The sequence below is a fragment of the Thalassophryne amazonica genome, chromosome 10, assembly GCF_902500255.1.
Source record: "Thalassophryne amazonica chromosome 10, fThaAma1.1, whole genome shotgun sequence".
NCBI classification, from domain to species: domain Eukaryota; kingdom Metazoa; phylum Chordata; class Actinopteri; order Batrachoidiformes; family Batrachoididae; genus Thalassophryne; species Thalassophryne amazonica.
In genome coordinates, this window is record NC_047112.1 from 35,287,326 (window position 1) to 35,308,592 (window position 21,267).

The 21,267-nt window shown below is 40.9% G+C and overlaps 1 protein-coding gene across 2 annotated transcripts in view; it reads left to right on the forward strand.

Moving 5' to 3' along the window:
* The window catches only part of tle5 (TLE family member 5, transcriptional modulator), a 127,965-nt gene that overhangs the window by 87,350 nt on the left and 19,348 nt on the right, over positions 1 to 21,267 (forward strand). For both annotated transcript variants that reach the window (XM_034179773.1, XM_034179772.1), the window contains exon 4: positions 6,547 to 6,591. In XM_034179773.1, the coding sequence (XP_034035664.1) occupies positions 6,547 to 6,591 (45 nt within the window). The remainder of the gene's footprint in view (positions 1 to 6,546; positions 6,592 to 21,267) is intronic.

The window sequence follows — 21,267 nt, forward strand, 5'->3', positions numbered from 1 at the left end:
CGGATCAGAAAGCAGCATATTATCATTCCGTGTGAATCAGGCATTACACAATGATGCTAAAGACCTTTGCACAGTGTTGTACGTGTTGTCGTCCCGTTTGCTTCCATTTAAATCGAAATCACATCAACGCTTTTACTAGGCAGAACCTTGTAACATTTCCTTCACATAACTTTCATGCATAATATAAAATTGAAAGAAATTGTTGGTAAAGGTACACAAGATTTCAAAATGCCATTTTGTTTTCAGTATGTATGCTATGAAGTGATGCCTTTATTTCTGGTCCTGGATCATCAAGGTGCATTTAAGAGCAGCAGATACCTTCTCTTTAGGGTATTGCACCATGTACAGCTTCTCAAGAAATGCCCAGAATTGATCCCATGTTAAATTCTAGAACTGTTCTCTATCCATGCAAAGGATTAGTTCATGAAGCAACTGCATTGTAACTGTGGCAGGTTTCCTCTATGGTCTGTACGGGCATCGTTTGCCAGACTTCAAATATGTGAAGATGTCATGTTTGAACAGAGTTATGAAGAAAGTGATAAACATTTGACAATAAACCTGCTATCAGTTGAACAACAAAAGGATCCTTGCAGGTTTACAGCTTGGATATTGGAAAATTGAAAAGATCTGTTGATATTCACTCTCTTGTTTCTGGAGTCACATGTAATGCATTTTTTTTAAACTTTTCTTTTTTCCTTCATTTCACTTACTTTTTCCAGCACGTGCATGTTTGCACACATCAAACACGTATGCCGACTTGCTTGCCTGCTTTCTGCTCCACCTCAGGGCTAATCATATTGTTGCTGACCATGGCCGTGTAGCTGTCTGATGTTTTGCTTCTAATTGATCCTCTGAATGGCTTTAATCTCATCAAATCTGTGCTGCTGCACAGCTCTCTCCACCACTAGCCAGCCAGCGGAGATGGGCTGTGCGTGTGCACGTACACACACAAAGGATGCAGTTTCTTTCTGTTGTGTAGTCATACACTAGTACTATAACAGACATATTTTGCTTACCAACTACTCTTAACATCCATCCCATTGATTAATTGGGTAGTTACTACAATGAATAATCAGCTGCACTTAATTGAATATCATAGATCATGATGGGTATTTGCCTTGCGTCATTGTCACATTAAATTCAAAAATGTCCCATTAGTTCCACATTTTTTGCATTACAGGCACAACCTATCTCACCAGTATTTCCTCAACATAAGCTGCAAAATAATTACTGCCGCTGATTCACTAGTTTTTAATTCACATTTTTTAAACCTGCTTATTCCAGTTAAGGGTCATGATGTGGGGGAGCCTATCCCAAATGGTCATTGAGTGAGAGGCGGGTATAATCCTGGACAGACAACCAGTCTATTGCAAGGCCAACACATATGTTTAGACACTCTCATTCACGCACACTTCTACAGTCAATTTAGAGTCACCAGTTTACATAAGGGTTCGGTCTAACTAAAGCCCCGGTAACACGGCACTAACGAAGGACACCGAAGCCAAAATGAAACAAGAAATCTGGACTTATGTTGACTTTCGGAGACATTGTTTAACCGTTGTCCAACTTCATTTCTGTAGCTGGCGCTTCGTCAGAATTTTCAAACTGTTGAAAAATGTGAACGAATCCTAACGACAACCTCTATTCATCCGAGTAGAGACTAATGAAGATGCTGACCAGCCTGTTCCCATTGCCCAAAAAACTTGAATTAGAATGCAATGCAGAGACGACAGCAGACAGCCATGTCACACGTATGTTCTATGCATGCGTAAACCCTCCTAACCTTTAGGTGGCACTTGTCTACGCCCTTCAGGTAGAGAAACCAGAAGCCCTGAAGAATTTTAAAGAAAGCACTTGTGTGCTCCTCATTTCTGCTCCAGTTAGTACTGCCCATGTCAGTCTTGGGGCCTTTGGTTGTTGGAAGAACAGAGAAAGTAGAGGCAAAGAAAAATGCATAATTGCATCAAATGTGTCAGATGTTTGATAGCTCAGTGGCAGGCTCAAGGGGCCTATCTGAATCTTTGCCATGACCTGGAGCAGAACGAAAGCTCTGATGTTAGAAATTTTGATTCACTAAAGCTGAAGAGCCAGTCAAAATGTGCAATCCCACAGACATTGACCACCACTGATTTAACATCTGAGAAACATCACTGTCAATGGGTGCAGATGGAGGTATAGGACACACTCAGTGGCATAGTATTAACAGACCTTAGCCTGCATGTCTTTGGAAGAGAGAGGAAATGAGAGGGGACCCACGCAAACACGAGGAGAACATGCAAACTCCACAGAGAAAGGACCAGGTTGGAAGCAAACCTTGTACCTTCTTGCTGTGAGGCAACAGTCTGCAAATAAACATACGTCCACTCAGTTCAAACATCTTGCAGTTTTCATATAGTTTTGCGAGTCTAAACTTGACATATTTTGTTGAGAAAAGTCTATAAACGTAAGTACTTTAGTTACTATAATTTAATACATCTGGCTGGACTGCGGTCATAAGCATATTGTTACTGCATATTTTTAAGGTTGCTTTAGTTTAAGTCATCAACTTTATTTTGCAGAGTTGTCAGTGTTCTCTGAGGAAATATTATCTTTTCTAAACTGGCATGTTTTTTCAGAGAATCTTCAAATTTTCTCAAAATGTAATCAAGCTGAGCTATGAGTACAATATTGTTTATACATTCTCTGTTACATTCTCTTGCTATTTACTCCACACACGACACACAAAAAAAGTACAAGTATGTATACACATGCACACTCTTTCAGTTGCGCCTCCACTCAATCAGTGGCAGGCCTACCCTTGTATCTCCCCCCTGCTCCTCCTCTAATAGCATATCAGGTTGCCCCACTCCCCAGGTCAGAGGCGGCACCTCCATTTCCCCAGTGCTGTAATTACTTTAGGGAGCTTCTGCGTGGGCCCTAGCAGCTACAGAGTGCATGTGTGCGCATGTCTGTGAGTGTGTTTTCCAGTGACAAGGGCCGTTCCCCTGCAGACAGAGTGGGTGATTAACAGGGTTAATGCCAAGAGGGTGGCCCTCTAATTAACACTGAGCACATACACACAAACTCTAAATATCTCTTGCCTTTTTTCTGATGCTACATCCACACTCAACCAGCTGAAACCCATCCGAAACTGTGCATCACAAATGCTGAACTGTTTTTAATGTAGCTGAATGCGTGATCTGTTTCTTTCTCTCGCTGTCTCTCAAATTCAAAGCTGCTTTATTAGCATGACATATAGTGTTGCCAAAGCATTAAGAAGAACAAAACATTGGATTCATGTGTAAAATAACATTAAAGAACAAAAATAAATGATAAAATAACAAAACAGCTTCTCCTTCTAGTATGTGTGTCAATTAATCCATGTCTGTTAGTGAGTTTAAAATTTGGAATTTTGTACAAGGAGGAGGTTCATGCAAAGAGAGAGGTGCTGGTTCATGCAGATGCATGATCTTTGTTTTGCATTTCAGTGATACCACAAAAGCGGGAATGCACAGCCGCCATATTGGATTTTGGTCGCGCAGGAAATTGTGGGGAATGCATGCCAGCTGCAAATGCACAGACATGCTCACAAAGTAATCAAAAGGCTCAGAATGCCAGAGATTACTTGTTGTGTCCCTGGATGCTTTAGTAATCATCTCAGGGATAAACATGTGAAGTTCTATGTTTTTCCTAAGAATGCAAATACGGAAATTAGGTAAAGTTTAGAAAGTTCAAGCTACATCAGTCCACCGAGTCTGCAGCAGGCATTTTGCAGGGGGCAAGGAAACGTACATGGTAGACACGCAAACAGTATTTCCACTCAAACTACTTAGCCACCACCACCACGTTAGCCATTATACCAGTTTTTTCCCCTTAGAAAAAGGAGAAATGCGAAGTAATTTAGGTTCACTGGAATTTAGCAGTTTTATCCGCTATAATAATGCATATAACTTAGTAAATATTCTTCAAAATCAGGTGTACTCATGTGAGATGTGTAGCTATAGCTGAGATGTGGAAAAAGGCCAAATATTAAGCATTTTATGAACATTTGATATATAACCTCTAAAAACAATGCCGTTTATCCCATCACTCTCAAGGTAATAACTTCTATAAGCAAGGTATGTGGTGCATCCAGAAAGTATTCACAGCGCTTTTTCCACATTTTATGTTATAGCCTAATTCCAAAATGAATGAAATTCATCTCTTCCCCCCTCAAAATTCTGCACATAATACCCCATAATGAAAATGTGCAACAAAAATTTTTTTTTTTTTTTTTTTTTTTACAATTTTATTAAAAAAAAAAAAAAACTAAGAAATCACATGTACACAAGTATTCACACCCTCATGCTTGGTTTGTGCTCTGACATGCACTGTCAGCTGTGGGACCTTATATGTAGGCAAGGGTATGTCTTTCCAAATCATGTCCAGTCAACTGAATTTACCCAGGTGGACTGCAGTTAAGGTGTAAAAACATTTCATGGATGATCAGTGGAAACAAGATGTACATGAGCTCAATTTTGGGCTTCATGGCAAAGGCTGTGAATACTTATGTACATGTGATTTCTTAGTTGTAGGCCTGTGCAGCCACTTGCGGACACATGCGACTCAACCCACTCAACCTGATGGATGACAAGTCCTCATCAGACTGACGGACAAAGAGATGTAGGATTTTGAGGGGAAAAACATTAATTTCATCCATTTTGGAATAACGAAAATGTGGAAAAAGTAAAGCGGTGTGGATACTTTCAGGATGCACTGTACTTTTTCAAAAAAATAATGTGATTCGATACAAGGTCCAATATGCGATTATCATGATACATGATGTAACATTCCACCCTTAAGAATTAAGCATAAAGACTTTTTTGCTCATTATTATTGACATTATACACTGGTGATCACAGAAAACGTGCGTTGCATCTGTTTGAGTTGGTGTCGCCGACCGGACAGTCACCTCTAAAACTTGGTCCACTCTGCTCTCACTGTGCATGCATCTGAGACTGACTTTAAATCTGACTCGCTACACCCAAAGTGATCAAAGGGAATAATGTGATCATTAACCATCAGGTGACAAATTAAAACCTCTTAAATCATTCTGAAGTCGGTTTTAAGCAGAAACAAGGCTGTTTTAAGCAGAAGTGCGGTGATAATTGGTGAATCACTACTGACGCTCTGAAATTGCGTAGGCGCAGCACCACGTCTGATATCTGTTGTCTTCAGATATCTGTTGTTGAGATAGATGATGACTGGAGTGCAGTTTTAAGCAGAAATGAGGCGATAACCTGTGAATCGCTGCTGACACTCAGAAATGACACTGCTGATGTTCCAAAATGATGCATGCGCAGTGAAGGCAGGGCGGACTGATTCTCAAGGGGGACCATTCAGACGGTGACCCCGGTATCATTGTTTTTCAAAATATTTTGTTCAATAATGCTATTGAGTGACTACAAAGTAACACCATAAACTAAACCTGCGCTTTCCATATTTGACGTTGGTTCATGCAAATACAAATCATTTTTTGTGATTTAGTGATACCACAATACATGTGTGTGGCCTTGACAATAAATCAAAAATTGAAACACCTTAACCTTGATAAACACACAATTTTGTCACCATGTTTAAGTAATTTTGGCTGTAAACCTGGTCACGTGACCACTACAAAGCTAAGATATAACTTCATAACAGTGTTTCATAGTAACAAATGTTAACAGTTTAACAGTTTCCTCAAAACCGTCCATCCATCCATCCATTTTCTTCCGCTTTATCCGGAGTTGGGTCGCGGGGGCAGCAGCTCAAGTAAAGCCGCCCAGACCTCCCGATCCACACACACATCCACACACCTGGCTTGGGAACCCCAAGGCGTTCCCAAGCCAGCCGAGAGATGTAGTCCCTCCAGCGTGTCCTGGGTCTTCGCTGGGCCCTCCTCCCAGTGGGACGTGCCCGGAACACCTCTCCAGCGAGGTGTCCAGGGGGCATCAGGAAAAGATGCCCGAGCCACCTCAGCTGACTCCTTTCGACGTGGAGGAGCAGCGGCTCGACTCCGAGCTCCTCCCGAGTGACCGAGCTCCTCAAAACTGATTATTCGTTTTTCCCATATTACCAACATTCTGATCTTGGGCCATGTCCTTGTCTTTTAACAGATTTTTTTTCAAACAATGAATGCAGTTTGTCCTTCACAGACCATCAGTCATTGCACCAAAATTGATTAAAGTTGAATCAAAACTCTGAGACACACTGGACTGTAGAGAGTACCCTATGTTTACTGCTGCCATGCAGAGATGTAACAATGGCAGCTTAGTGTGGATGGAATAGCAAATCACATGGAAAATTAGTTGTTGTTTTTTTTTTTTCCCCCAAATGAAGTCACCTCTGTGTGGGTTCAATCTTAAGGGTTTCCCTTAGTAGTGCCACTTCTTTTTTCTGACATGAGTTCAAAAAGGAGAAAAAAAGTATTTGTTGAAAAAATACAGTATTTGATGTATTTAACCTTGTATCCAGGAGGCTGTTCTCAACATTTTGGTGACTTACTGGCAGCTGAGTAATCTTATTTTTCTCATTTATTCATTTCAGTACTATGAGATGTCCTACGGGCTCAATATTGAAATGCACAAACAGGTAAGTCTGCAAATCAATTGACATTTTGTAAACTTTTGTGTTCCTGTAAGTTGACTACATTTATATAGCACTTTCCCATCAGATATAGATGTTCAAAGCTCTTTACAATGATGCTGCACATTCACGCTTTCACACACTCACTCACACACCAGTGTCAGGGTGCTGCCATTCAAGGCTCTTATACCCCTGTCATGGCCCTGTCACACTTTGAAGATTTAACCAGCGTATGCTGACCATATTAAAAACGTTGGCATACGTTGGCGTACGTCTAATAATATAGGGATAAGTTTTACATAAGTTAAGAGCACGTTGAAGCACGCTGATAAACGTCGTAAGTGCATAAAAAATTTTCGGCGTGCACAATATTTTTGACATATGCTAGGGTATGGCTCATACGTCCTGCATATACGAGCCATAAGTTGCAGGCTTACACAAGTGAAGGATGAATAATGAGCCACGTAGCATGTTTTTTGTTTTTTTTGTACAAGTCCAGTTATTCAACAATCGTGGGAGAATAGTGGCTCTGAGAGGCTCTTAAAGGCAGAATATTTAGCTAACGAGGCTCATCTCTGAGTGTGGCACTAAATTTCAAGAAGTTCAAAATTTAGCAACAACAACATGGGGTAGTTTGTGTACAAGGTACTATGAGAACAAACAAGGATTTTAGAGGCATGTTTGTAGTGAGGATAAGGCTGTTAAAAGGCCATAATCCAAGCACCTGGCAGCTACGAGGACAGGACAGGCTATTTTGGACAGGCTCAGCCCACTTATACACTCCAATCCCACCTGCTTTGTTTGCCGGACGCTGTATATAAAATCATTATTTTGTAGCGGATTAATCATTTTCTGTCAGAGCTTGGCTGTTGAAAACACCTCTAATCACTTTTGGAATCACAGAGGACTGTTTCATCTGGACCGCTTTTTTCGCTCTCTGTCTCGTGCGCTGAGGTGGAGAACATATTTAGAAAAGCCTAAATGTTAAGTATTTGTATGTTTTCATTGTAATAACTTGGTAAAACAGTTGCATGTTCATTCCTTCTTTATAAGCAGCTGTAAAAGTATGTTTATGATAGATTTAACATCTTGTTATAATGGATCAGATGAGCTCTGCTGCGTGTGTGCACTGACGTAATGACTCGCACTCAAGACAAGCATTTACACAGAACGCAAGCACGCAAAAGAGCGATTTTGGAGACAGTGATGGACGAACACAAAATTAAAAGTTGGATCACTGGTGAGCCGCGGAAGAAATAAAGCCAGTGAGAGGCACATTTAATGACTCTGGAACACAGGTGAACTGCAGCTTGGCGCATGAATATGCACACAGGCTAGACTGTGCAGGAATGTCTTTTTTTGGACTGCATTTAAAAAAATGTGACAACCTCTTGAATGGATGCTGTGAATTGAAAACCCACACTTTAAAGGGATCAAGTGTGGGAGGGCTGGAGGGATGGCCCACCCCATTCCTAATCATGCACCAGTGTCGCGTTACATGGCACTACATGGATCATATGTGGCTTGACATAGATCATATGTGGAGACACGAGCCATTCGAGGCTGGATGCGGCTCAAATGACAGGTCAGTCGTGGCTGATTAGAGGCTGATTACTGGCACATGCGAGGTACTTAGAGGCACATAGAGGCTTCTTCATAGCGGACACGTGGTAGATTTATACATGGATCATTATTTAAATAATCATTGAAATTTCTGGAAAATCCATATGTGGCTCATTATTCATGGCCCTGTGGGACTGAGGCTTTATGCAACTGTTGACACATGTTTCTTTCAAGTTACTCATAAGTCAAAATATGTCCATTCAACAACTATGTCCAAAATATGTCCATTCAACAACTGAAAGCTGCAGTCCTCATGCAGACAGTTTAGACTGTTTCAAATATTAAAACCATTCATACACTGAGTAAATATAAAGTCTTAACCCCTTAACGCCCATCATCGCATATATGCTACAATCTCTGACTCAAATATGCAACTTACCAAATTGACCTGTATGCCCGTTATCGCAAATTTGCAACATACCATCATTATTATTATTATAACATTATAACATAAAGTCATTACCAGAATACCCAATATTACTATCTAGTTTTTGTGCAAAAGTGAAATTAATAATCTCAACATTATTTACCATCTACTTAAAGGCAAAAACACACAAAACATTTTTTTATATACAGCTAAATAAATTCGGGCGTTAAGGGGTTAATATTACCTGTTCATTTCAGTCGAATTCATCATCACATCGCGATAACTTGTCCACATAAAGCGTCCTTATTTTGGAAAATGAGATCTGAAAATACTTGATTTCCTTGTTGTGCTGAAGAAACATAGCATTTTTAAAGACGTCCCTCTGTTTGTCTGCTCCTGGTTCATTTCTCAGCCTGAACCCACACAAGCTCCACAACATGACATTTAACTTATTTTAAAAGTTGAAAGAATCACAGCACCTCATTCATTCACGTCAGAGTTTATCACAGACATCAGTCGATTCTTCAACATTCTGCACACCATGAAAATAAATCCCATGATCTACCAAAACAAAAATTAAATTTAATTAATTTTGACAATTGTTAAATTACTCTGTTTGGCCTCTGTGTGGAGGGGCAGGGCCACGCAACAGCATTCCTGCGCTTTATGATGTGTTCGTCAATATTTTTGTGTTCCACCTGCCAAACAAAAGGGTTCTGCCGGCAGTGGAAACACAAACCTAGCCAGACTTAACTGGAGTAATGACTCAAACCGCTCTGTGGAAACTGGGCTGTCAGCATACACTGGCTAAATAGTCATAGTGTGAAAGCTGCATAATTTATCTGACATATCCAGCATATCCAGGGCATTTTTCATACGTCAACTTAGGCCGGCAAAATCGTCAAGGTGGCAGGGCCCTTATTCGTACACCAGGGGCAAAGTCAGGATTCATGGCCTTGCCCAAGGGAGCTTGGTGATTCTCTCCCCCCACCTCGGTCTGATGGGAATTTGAACTGAGGATCATCTGGCCTACCAATTTAAGATGGTGCAGGTTTTCCTTGGAACCAGTTGCCTCAACTGATGAGCTCCTTCCCTCAACTTAATGGCCCAGTCTCATGGCATACAAAGATTCCTGAACGAAGGGAAAAAGTAAAAAGTCGCAATTAATTGAGAAAAGGTGGACGAACGAGCTTCATCACCGAACAGCCTATGAACCAAGAGCGCAAAAGGGATGAAAGAGGAACAAAACGAAACTGAAGTTAACGGTGATCACGACGCTTTAAACGAAACGCTTGGGGCCAGAGCTGGACCAGTCTGTGTCTGCATGTCTGAGTTCCAGGACTCTGCGCTGGGATGGAGCTCATAGCGCCTGAGTCCTGGAGAAACTGCAAACAGAAACTGTGGAGATCTGTGCACACGTCGGTGGACCCAGCTGCTCTGGTTCCTTGTCCAGAACAAAAGAGGGATCATCTCCTTCATCATCAGAACCCTCTGGTGTGCTGTGGTCACTGCTCTATCACTGTATTACGTCACTAAGCCATATATATTGATTTATAATAAAAAACTGTCAAAAGGGGGAATAAATGTAAGTGTAAAGATGATTGAATATATCAGAGCAGTAAATTGATCAGTCCGTTTTTGGAAAATCCAAGCCTGTTTGCTTGCATTTTTTTAAAATCTGGGTGGGGGGGTCAACTACAATGGGCTCAGGCACCTTATACAGGCCAAAATGAATCTTTTGTGTGGATACAATTAATTATTTTGCCACAAGCAACTGCTGAATTTGAAACAACAAAAAAGTTGTGTAATTTCCGATGGTACTTGAACGCAGTGGCAGCTCCTGTGTGTGCTTATTTTTTATTAAATATAAACTGAGTGTAGGAATGACAATCCAGCCCTTATGTACATGTAGCAACCGGTAGATGATTCAGATGATCATATAAAGAGCTGTTCTGGAAGGCAGAATTCACATTGTGGATCAGCTGCAGCTGGCGCAAATAACCAGACATGGTGAGTCAATGCGTGTTCACACGGACTGATCAATTTACTGCTCTGATATATTCAATCATCTTTACACTTATATTTATTCCCCCTTTCTGTTATAAATCAATATATATGGCTTAGTAAAGTAATATAGTGATAGAGCAGTGACCACAGCACACCAGAGTTTTTTTTTTTAATTGGAGTAAGACGGCGAGCGTAGCGTGTTGACAGACAGTGTGGATTCTGACGAAGGAAATTATCCTTCTTTTGTTCTGGACAAGGAACCAGAGCAGGTGGGTCCACCGATGTGCGCACAGCTGTCCACAGCTTCTGTTTCCAGTTTCTCCAGGACTCAGGTGCTATGAGCTCCATCCCAGCGCCGAGTCCTGGAACTCAAAGATGCAGACACACACTGCTCCAGCTGTGCCTCCAGGCGCATTTCGTTTAAAGCGCCGTGATCAATTTAGTTTCTCTTTCTCTTTTTTTTGGGGGGGGGGGGGGGGTCCTCACATTCTCTTTCCCATATTCTCCATGACAGTTCCAGCCATTCAGTTTTATGTTTGTTCACTGTGGTAAATTCAAACACTCTTACATTAGTCTATTAATAGTAATCAAACTCATGTACGCAGTGTACACATTTTGAGTGTTAAATAATTAAAAGCAGCTGTATACAGTACTATACAGTTAAAAATGTCAAAAACTCAGATTTGAGACTGAAATCTTAGTGCTTGTTGGGCACATAACAATTGGACAGACCACCAGCCGAACACGCCTCTGGCAGCCATGACAGAGGCAGAACCTGATGAATCCCTGATGCCTTACACCCACACACATAAAACCTCCCCCCATCTGTTGATGCAAACACAGCTGTGCATTAGCATCACTTCCCCACCTCCACCCTCCACCTGCAGCTCAGTGACTGGCAGGTGTGACTGACAGAGATAAACTCCTGTCACTTTGGGAGTGTTTTTAGACATTTGACTGATGTCACCTAAGGCAGTGTTTAAATCTAGATGCAGAGGGTGCTGCTTCCAATTCACTTCTTCTTTCCTCTCGATGCGGCTATTTAATTCTGTTGAGATTTGCAAAAAAAAGAAAAAAAAAATCCATTGCCTATTCAGTCTCAATACATATACATATTTTCTCATGCAAACCTGGCAGCCCTGCTCGAATCAGGCTTTTTAAAAAGAAAAATGGGGGTTTGTATTGAAAACCTTCAGGGAGGGTGTTAATAGATCAGTTTGTGTGGCTGATGGTGTGGGAGTAATTTATGCCCGAGCTGTAGGAAGCAGAGAGCGATGGGCCTCCAAAGGAATGGCCCTTATCTGTGACCTTGTCTGGCACTCCTCATCCACATCGATGCAGCGCAGTCACATGATTGACGGCGTGCACCAACGCCAACATTGGGAAAACCATGTGCCTTTGACAAATGGATACACACAGCAAAGTAGCAGCTTCCGTGATTTAAAGACCTTCACATATATCTGCCCACACACACACGGGACTGCACAGGAACAACGTGCACCGTTTGCACACTCTGCAGTGTGCACGTGTCCAGGAGGACCATATGATGCCATCATACGTGTTCTCAAGTGCTTTTGTACTGTGAGTCTCAGATTTTGTTCGTGTGTCTGTGAGTGTGTGCATGCTCCACTTTATCCATGCATGTGCTTGAAAATTGTGTGTGCGCGCGCGTGCGCTATTGTAAAATGTTTATGAATAGTTGCGTGTTTCTGTTCATGTGTGCTCGTCATCCACAATGTGTATGTGCATGCAGTTTTTTGGTGCACTGTATGAGTGGGTGGGGAGTCGCCAGTTCCATTAGAGAGTTGAAATTGAAGGGGATGTGTGGAAACAAGTGTGGAGGAGCATTCATGTCTGGACCTATTGTGCAGAGGCAGTTTCTTCCTCTGCTCCACCTCCATCTCCATTTTCCTCTTTCTTTCTCTCACACCCTCACAGATTCAATTGCACCCTCTTGATCACTCTATCTTACTCTATTCATAAAATGTCTCTCCACTCTCTGCTCACTCTCTTGTCCCTTTCTCCCTGTTTTGTCTTGGTGATGAGCCTGTTGTGAGCTATGATTTGAACTCAAAGTATGCTGTGACAAAGCCTCTTGTTGAATCCTCTTTGTTTTGTTCTCTGGTTTTCTTTCCTATGCATTAGTCATAAATGTGTTGCTTGAAATTTCCATAGTTTTGTGTATTTTGATATACTGTATGTGTAACATTGTTACATTTACAGTGTAAAGCACTCATGAAGCTTTGATTAGACCTTTATTTGGGTTTATGTACATTTGTACTGCTTTTTTTTTTTTCTTCAATTTATTTTCACTTATATAGCGCCAAATCACAACAGAGTTGCCTCAAAGCGCTTCACACAGGTAAGGTCTAACCTTACCAACCCCCAGAGCAACAGTGGTAAGGAAAAACTCCCTCTGAGGAAGAAACCTCAAGCAGACCAGACTCAAAGGGGTGACCCTCTGCTTGGGCCATGCTACAAACATAAATTACAGAACAATTCACAGAACAATTCACGGACGAATATACAAGAAATGCTATTGGCGCACAGGACAGGAGGATCGCCAACACGAACACAACGCCCATCTCTGGATGGAGCTGCACCTTAAACAGAGAGAAAAAACAGAATCAGGCAGGCATCAGAAAGACAAGAAATACTGTATAATTTGTCAGCATTAAACAACAAGAAAAACAGAGAAATACTAAGGTGATCACCCTCCACTAGCCCTAAACATCACTAAAAGACCCAGAATTTAGGTAAAGCCGAGGCCGCGGCCCGCTCCAATTACTAATAAAATGAATTAAAAGAGTAAAAAGTGTAAAACAATAATGTACCAGTATGCTAGCCATAGGAAAGGGAAAATAAGTGCGTCTTAAGTCTGGACTTGAAAGTCTCCACAGAATCTGACTCTTTTATTGACGCAGGGAGATCATTCCACAGAACAGGGGCACGATAAGAGAAAGCTCTGTGACCTGCAGACTTCTTATTCACCTTAGGGACACAAAGTAGTCCTGCACCCTGAGAAGGTAAAGCCCGGGCCGGTACGTAAGGTTTAATTAGGTCAGCTAGGTAGGGAGGTGCCAGTCCATGAATAATTTTATAGGTTAGTAGCAGAACCTTAAAATCTGATCTCACTGGGACAGGAAGCCAGTGAAGGGATGCCAAAATGGGTGTAATGTGGTCGAACTTTCTGCTTTGTGTCAAACGTCTGGCTGTAGCATGTTGAACCAATTGGAGACCCCTAATGCTAGACTTCGGTAAACCAGAAAATAGAACATTGCAGTAGTCCAATCTAGAAGAGATAAATGCATGGATCAGGGTCTCAGCATCAGCCATAGACAGGATGGGACAAATCTTCGCTATATTTCGCAGGTGGAAGAAAGCAGTCCTAGTAATATTTCTAATTTGGAGGCCAAAGGACAATGAAGGATCAAAAATTACCCCAAGGTTCCTCACTTTGTCAGTGTGATGTATGACACACGAGCCGAGGCTGAGCGTTAACTGGTCAAATTGATGCAGATGTCTCACTGGACCAAGAACCATCATTTCAGTCTTATCAGAGTTTAAAAGTAGGAAGTTTCTAGACATCTTCTAGACTTATTCTTAATTTTGATATTTTCTGAAACAGTGGGTGGCAGTAGACAGGATATAGTTTGAAGGTTTTTGGTCATACAGGTAGAAGCTATCTGGACGTTTACGCCAACTAGATTTTTGGTTGCTCATCCAAGTGACTGTGAGTTTTAGAAGTGAAAATGTTCAGCTTTGGTCATTCACATTTTTAAAGTGAATCACACTGCTCTCTGTGCTGGGGAAGGTGTTTGCCAGGATTGTTCTTAATTCAGTTCCAGCTACTGTTGCTCCTCATCCATAACAGTTTGGCTTCACAGAGAAACTTTCTGTGTGAATGAAGACTGGAAACTTCCAGAATGTACAGTTGAACTGATGAAACAATGACTTAAACATTATTCCATCACAAAATTAAAAATGAAAATTTCATGTGGCTAATGTTTTTTTTAAGGAAAGGTCTTTTCAGAAGTATTCATACCAAATTTGGGGATTGTATCATCAACTAAATGATTCTTACATTTATCAGCTGCACTATTGTGTGTTTTGGATTTTAGACCAATAACACAGGTCATACAGGACACAACCAAAATACCCTCAGGGAATTTGGTAAACATTGGATGTGTCTAGACTGCTTTCTGCAGATATGCTTTTAGTCAACTTAAAAGTATTCCTGTCTCTTATGTCAAACTCGATTTTAACATTTTAAAAGATGAAAGTTTTAATTGGCGGGAAGCAGTGAGGACATCTCACAGACTGTATTTGATAGATTTGCCGAGTCTTCTAACTCAAAATTAGTGTATTTCATATGATGTACTGTATATTTCATGTGGAAATGTAATGTTATTTTTAGTGAATATTGGCTCCAGTAACACTTTAAAATTGATTGAAAGATCCACAGTAAATCAGATGTACATCATGGAATGAGCTGAGGCGCAAGAGAGAAAAACTTAGGGAAATCAGCATTTGAATTAAAAATTCTTTTAAAAGATGAGCACTGATAGAAGAAGTGGAGATGAAATAAGAGAGGGTTGGCATATAAAGGGTATTTAAAAGAACCAGAGTGGGCACAAAGCAGAGAGCATTGCTATTATATCGTGTGTAACAGAAGCCGGACTGGACAGAAGCTCTTGACGAGGAGCTGAGCTTTGCATGTATAACAGCGAGGAGAGGAGGGCCCCTCTCCTCATCATGGCACAAATTACTTTAACACAATTATTGCTGGTTTGCATATCTCAGACTGTGGTTGATTACCAACCAAATGTGATAATAGATCTGCATGTGAGAAGGACTGTGTCTTTGTGCAGGGTTACCATTTTTTGTGTTGTGTGTGTTTTTTTGTGTTTTGTTTTGTTGTGTTTTTTGTGATCATATGTGTGTCCAAGTGTTTAAAGAAAGGATACGAAGAACTTAATCAGATGAATGAATGTAAGACACTCAGCCCTTTTATTAAGTACACCTGCTTTTCAGTGATTAATCAGCCAATTGAGTGTCATCAACTCAAGTCATAAAAGCAAACATGGTCATAAAGTTCAGTTGTTCTTGTGAAACAGCAGAATTATCAAGACATGTGACTTTAATTATGGAATGATTCCTGGTGTGAGACGGGGTGGTCTGACTCCTGATCTGCAGTGGATTTCCACCCAAACAAGCTGGATTTTAGGGGGAAAAATCCATTGAACTGCATTTCTCTTAAAGGAAATATCACGTTTGAAAGGGTTTGGAGCACATTATTTACACTGGTTCAAGATGAAAGAATGTCATAAGTTGGGGGCGGGGGGGCTGTAGGTGTTTGTGAATAAGCGAAGTGCACAACGCATCTGCGCATGCGTGGGTCAAACGGGGGCAAAAATTCCAACTACCAAACTCACACTGCTCTCATTGAATTTCGTATACAGTAGCGTTAGCGGACTGTAAAAGTTAAGGCTTTTACAGGGATTGTTTCAAAGGCTTTAAGCCTTAATCGATGCATACAAGTGCAATGACAGGTACGCATTGTGCTGTTTTCAAATGCTTGAACGGAATTCATAGGCTTGAAAGATGGCTGAAAACACACGATTGCAAAGCTCCGCCGAGTCCACCCAAAGATGGAAAGAAGAAATGTGGTTGTAAACCTCGGTTCATTCTACACAATTTCCCCACAGAAAAGAAAGATCCAGACGGACATAAAAGATGGACTAAAATTGTAAGTTTCTTGCACACATTTATTTTGTCAGTATCCTGAAACTGTTTATAATGTGGCTGATGATGCCATTTTCGTGCATCGGCTTATGACTGTAATGTCGCGCCATGAATGACATGGTGCGTAATATTGTAAAATTGACATGTTCTATAAATGAACTGCATGCATGCACGTATCATTGTATGTCTGTCATCTTATCAAAACAAATGCCAAAAGAGGTTATATGTGAGACCCACCTTCCTTGTAGTGATTACGAAGCTGGCGGAGTAGCGATTTCTCATCCCTGCTTAGCAAATATTCTGCAGTATCCACAGTTTCAGACTCTGCACTTCATCTAACCATCTGTCAGTTAGTTGCCTTCAAGGGGTCAGAAATTTGTCTCCAACTATCAACAAGGACTGATCATTTTTGACAGCAGCGCTCTCTTCCTCCTTTGTCGGCACTAACGGTAGTTTCTGTAATGATGCAACACACGCAAGCACAGCCAGCTCTCCATTTCTGTCCACTGCCATACGTTGTCCTGGTTGTAACAGGCAGTCCACGGAGCTGACAAAAACGCTTTAAATCGTCAACTTTCCAGTGGTTGAAATGATCCAAATCACAGCACTCCTCACTGCTTTCTGTTGTCATAGCTTGTGGATTGGTAGTCGAAAAATTTAGCGTACCCATAATGCACCGCGCGGCCCGAGATGTGCACTTAGCTTATTTTATCTGTGCAGTCCAGTTTGGTAAAATAATGACTTCTTGTGGAATCTCCTGCAACTATTTTGTTGTCAGTGTGGAGCAATCATGCTACATAGATTTAAAAGTGCGACCAAACTCGATTGTTACTTTTCCCCAGCTCTTAATGTAATGCTGTCCCTCAAAAAGTACAAAGTACAAACTCAAACTGTTTCACACTTTAAATTTATTCAAAGTCACAGTGGAAGTCAGGCCTGGATTCTGAAGAACTTTCATGCAGGAGATCCATCCGTTCTGAACCCCGAACAATGGATGCAAACAGTTTTTATAAAGCACAACATGGGCGTAACAAAGGGGGGCCTTATTTCACAAAATCCTTCCGTTATTGGTCCCTGTGGGCATTCAGGGAAGGTCCCGCCCCCCTGTCCATGACCTGTGCATAACAGGACATATGATTTATATTGTAACCTGAATCTCTTTTTCTGAGTGGTAAAACCGGGTAAATCCAGTTTGACATACACATTCCAACAAATAACAGACTAAAAGAACATTAACCCTCTGGGGCCAACGCCGTCGTACATGACGGCTAAGACCAAGCTTTACTAAATTGGAAATAGCATTTTAATGACATGAGATAGAAACTTACTTTTTGTTTTTTTTGCTGAAAAGTTAACTCCGCGGACTTTCAAGCCAGCCATTGGCCATCTTTGTACTCCTCATAGAACCTGTGTGATGACGTGCGCAATGTGAGTGTCCAATCAGAATTGGTTCATCGTCACATGGTTTTCCAAAATCCAATCGTAGGACAGATTTACCTCACATGAAAAGCCAAAGATCATTTTCAGGAGTGATATGTTACTAGCTGGCCTGTCTGAATAGCCCCCTGGGTGCTCCAATGAGTACATCCAGTGCGCCCTGTGCCATTATGCACAGTGATCAATGAAAGCAGACGGAGCGCCTCTGATGACAATCTCATGTTCTCAAACAAAGAGTGTGTAACTATCAGGATTGTTCCACTAGCTTGCATGTGAGGGCCGCTCCTCACATAGACCATTTTGTATATATTGTTCAAAATGTGCATTTGTGTTTATTGTTTGAACCTTTTTGTTGGACATTCTTTCACACAAGTCCTCAAATTACCTTTATAAAGTGTCAAAACAGTTGTTTATTATAGTTTGCTGTGTGTTTTGAATAAATGTTTGTGGAAAATTATTTTCCACTTTACTTTTTTCTTTCTTATTTTTGATTGTAAACCTTTATTACACTTATAAAACACAACAAAAGCATATATATATATATTCTGAAAGCACAGGTTGTCCTGAAAAAAAGAGACATAAAACTTGATTGTGGGATGTAGGGAGAGCTGTTAACAGCAATAATAAAACATTTATGCCAGGCAAGTGAACTGTCCAAAAAAATGCCCTCGGACCCCAGAGAGTTAAACTAAGAATACAATCCTTAAGTAAAATAACTGCTTAATACCAAAACAAATAAAGAAAGCAAAATAACAAAACAATAGTTAAACACACAAATATTTCGAACATGATTAACAAATTATGTGCTTATGATCAACTTGCTACAATAAGTGCACGCTCTCTCGCTCTCTAGATGGACAGATAGGTGTGTGTGTATATATATATCTATCAAGGTTTTTCCTGCATGTAGAAATGTCAGATGACTTCCTCATTAAAATTTCGTACCGCCTCAGTCTCAGCTGCCGTCAACACTGGGCTTTGCCCAGAGTAAAGATTCAGGCAAAAATATTTTAATGATGTTTGCCCAGTTTGGCACAAATAAGTCATAGACGCCCTCGTTTTTCAGTGAAATTTTTGTTGTTTTGTGATTTTAAAATCATCACATGCACATTTATTTGCTCAGCATAGTACGTAGGGGCGGAACATTTCTATCAGATTCTGCTGCCAGCTAATGTGGGTAGCAGAATTTTCAGTGCACCACAAAAAGTTACAACATTGGGAAGAAAGTATTTTACAGGACTACATTTGTCAGTTCACCCGGTAAGTTTTTCCTTTGTGAAACAGTACATGTTCTCATGTGTCTGACAGTGACACGGGGTTAAATTCCACTCTGTCCCTCTATTAAACAATCAAACAAAAAAACCTAAAACAAATATAAAACGGACACAGAATTTACATACCTGTAGCATCCTAGTATGTGGAATCTCTCTACATAATGTACAGGTTATCAATAAAGTTAATATACTTCTGACAAGAATAGTGACTTTTTCCTTCTTCAAACAATGCTTGAACCGTGCATTCAGTGAACCTAACTGTGTCATGAAACAGTGCTTCATATGACATCAGTCACACACATAGTGGAGTCAAAGGAACAACTAGCCACCTCCAAGTGTCCCTTTGAGAGAGAGAGAGAGAGAGAGAGAGAGAGAGAGAGAGAGTTAAATTGCGTTTTGTTGACTTGTTGAAAGCTTTGATACTTGCCATTAGGGATGTGTATTGATAAGATTTTATCAATATCGATGCCATTATCGATTCCGCTTATTGAGCCGATTCCTTATCGATTCCCTTGTGAATGTTCTGTGTACTAAAAGTAGGCTTTACAGGTTTTCTGTCTCAACATTTTGAGTCTTAAAGTAAATAAATAAGAAATTGGTCACCGGATCCTTGATCTCTGGACTTAAATAAAATCTACATGGTGGATCCTTGATCCTTGATAAATAGAAATAAAATCTGTAGTTTTTGTCAAAAGCATTTCCTTTCAGACATTAATGGCATGAATGTCACTCCATACCTCTGAGATGAACTCAGTGGGCTGCGCCGCAAGTCAACATCAATGTAATTCAAGAGCACAGGATGTCTCATTTTGGGAGGAAAAAAACATTTTAGTCGATTGTAGTTTGTTTGTATTACAGTGTTTCGAATGAGGTGTCATTTGATTTAAAACGGCAATTCGCTTTGAAGTTATTAATTCCGGCCGGACTCTAACTTGACTTGGCAGAGAGCGGCACAGAGCTTGGAACGATACAAACGGAACAGAGGATGATTCTTGTCCCAGTTAGTGACTTTAATCCACACAAAAGTGACTCATGATTGACATCTTTAGAAGGCTTTGAGAGGGGTTAAGAAGCAGACTTGCCGTCTCTGAAAAGCATCGAAACAGAGAACCAACGAAGCAGCGGGTCAGAACACTGCTTTGTTGGTTCAAGCTTCAAAGCAGAGCCGTTATAAAAGCGGTTGATTACATACCTGCTGCAGGGCCTACAATCAGCGTAGAGAAATTATAATTTTCCAGACAAGCACCCTCAAAAACAACGGTCGCTCTGAAGGACCGATAAGGGAATTGTTAAGCAAAAAGGCGATTAATGTCGGTGGATCGAACCATTTCTTAACGATTCTCCAAAAGAACCGGTTCTCGATACCCAACCCTATTTGTCATGCTGCTGTCTTCTTCTTTTCCATGTGCTATCGCTACAGCGGTTTGTGATACTGACATGTACTTGTGAAATAATTTGTAGAACTTTGCTGTTATATTATAATTAAAGGTCAATTCTTTTGGCTTCTTCAGCAAGTAATAGTCTGTGTCTCTGTCTCTCTCTCTCTCTCTCTCTCTCTCTACGTATATATATATATATATATATATATATATATATACGAGGTCTGTGATAAAAGTAACGGACCTTATTTTTTTCAAAAACCATATGGATTTGAATCACGTGTGATTACATCAGACATGCTTGAACCCTCGTGGGCATGCGAGAGTTTTTTCATGCCTGTCGGTTACGTCATTCGCCTGTGGGCAGTCTTTGAGTGAGGAGTGGCCCACCCTCTCGTCGTTTTTTCATTGTTTATTAATGGCTCAGAGACTGCTGCTTTGTTTGATCAAAATTTTTTCGAAACTGTAAAGCACAACTGAGTGGACACCATTCGATAAATTCAGCTGGTTTTCGGTAAAAATTTTAAAGGCTGATTAGAGATTTTGGTCTGGTAGTGTCGCTTTAAGGATGGCCCACGGCGCCTGACGGCGATCTGCGCTTTGAGGCGGCAGCGTCTCACCGTTTCAAGTTGAAAACTTCCACATTTCAGGCTCTGTTGACCCAGGAAGTCTTCAGAGAACAGAGAACTTGCAGAAGAAGTCGGCATGAGGAGGTTATTCGGACATTCCATTGTTAACGGACATTTTGTAATGAAAGAACGTGCGGGCAGAGTCACATGTCGGGCCGGACCCGACCGCGGGGGGTCGCGACAGGAAAAACACCTCCGTTGGAAACCTTAACGGGCAAGTT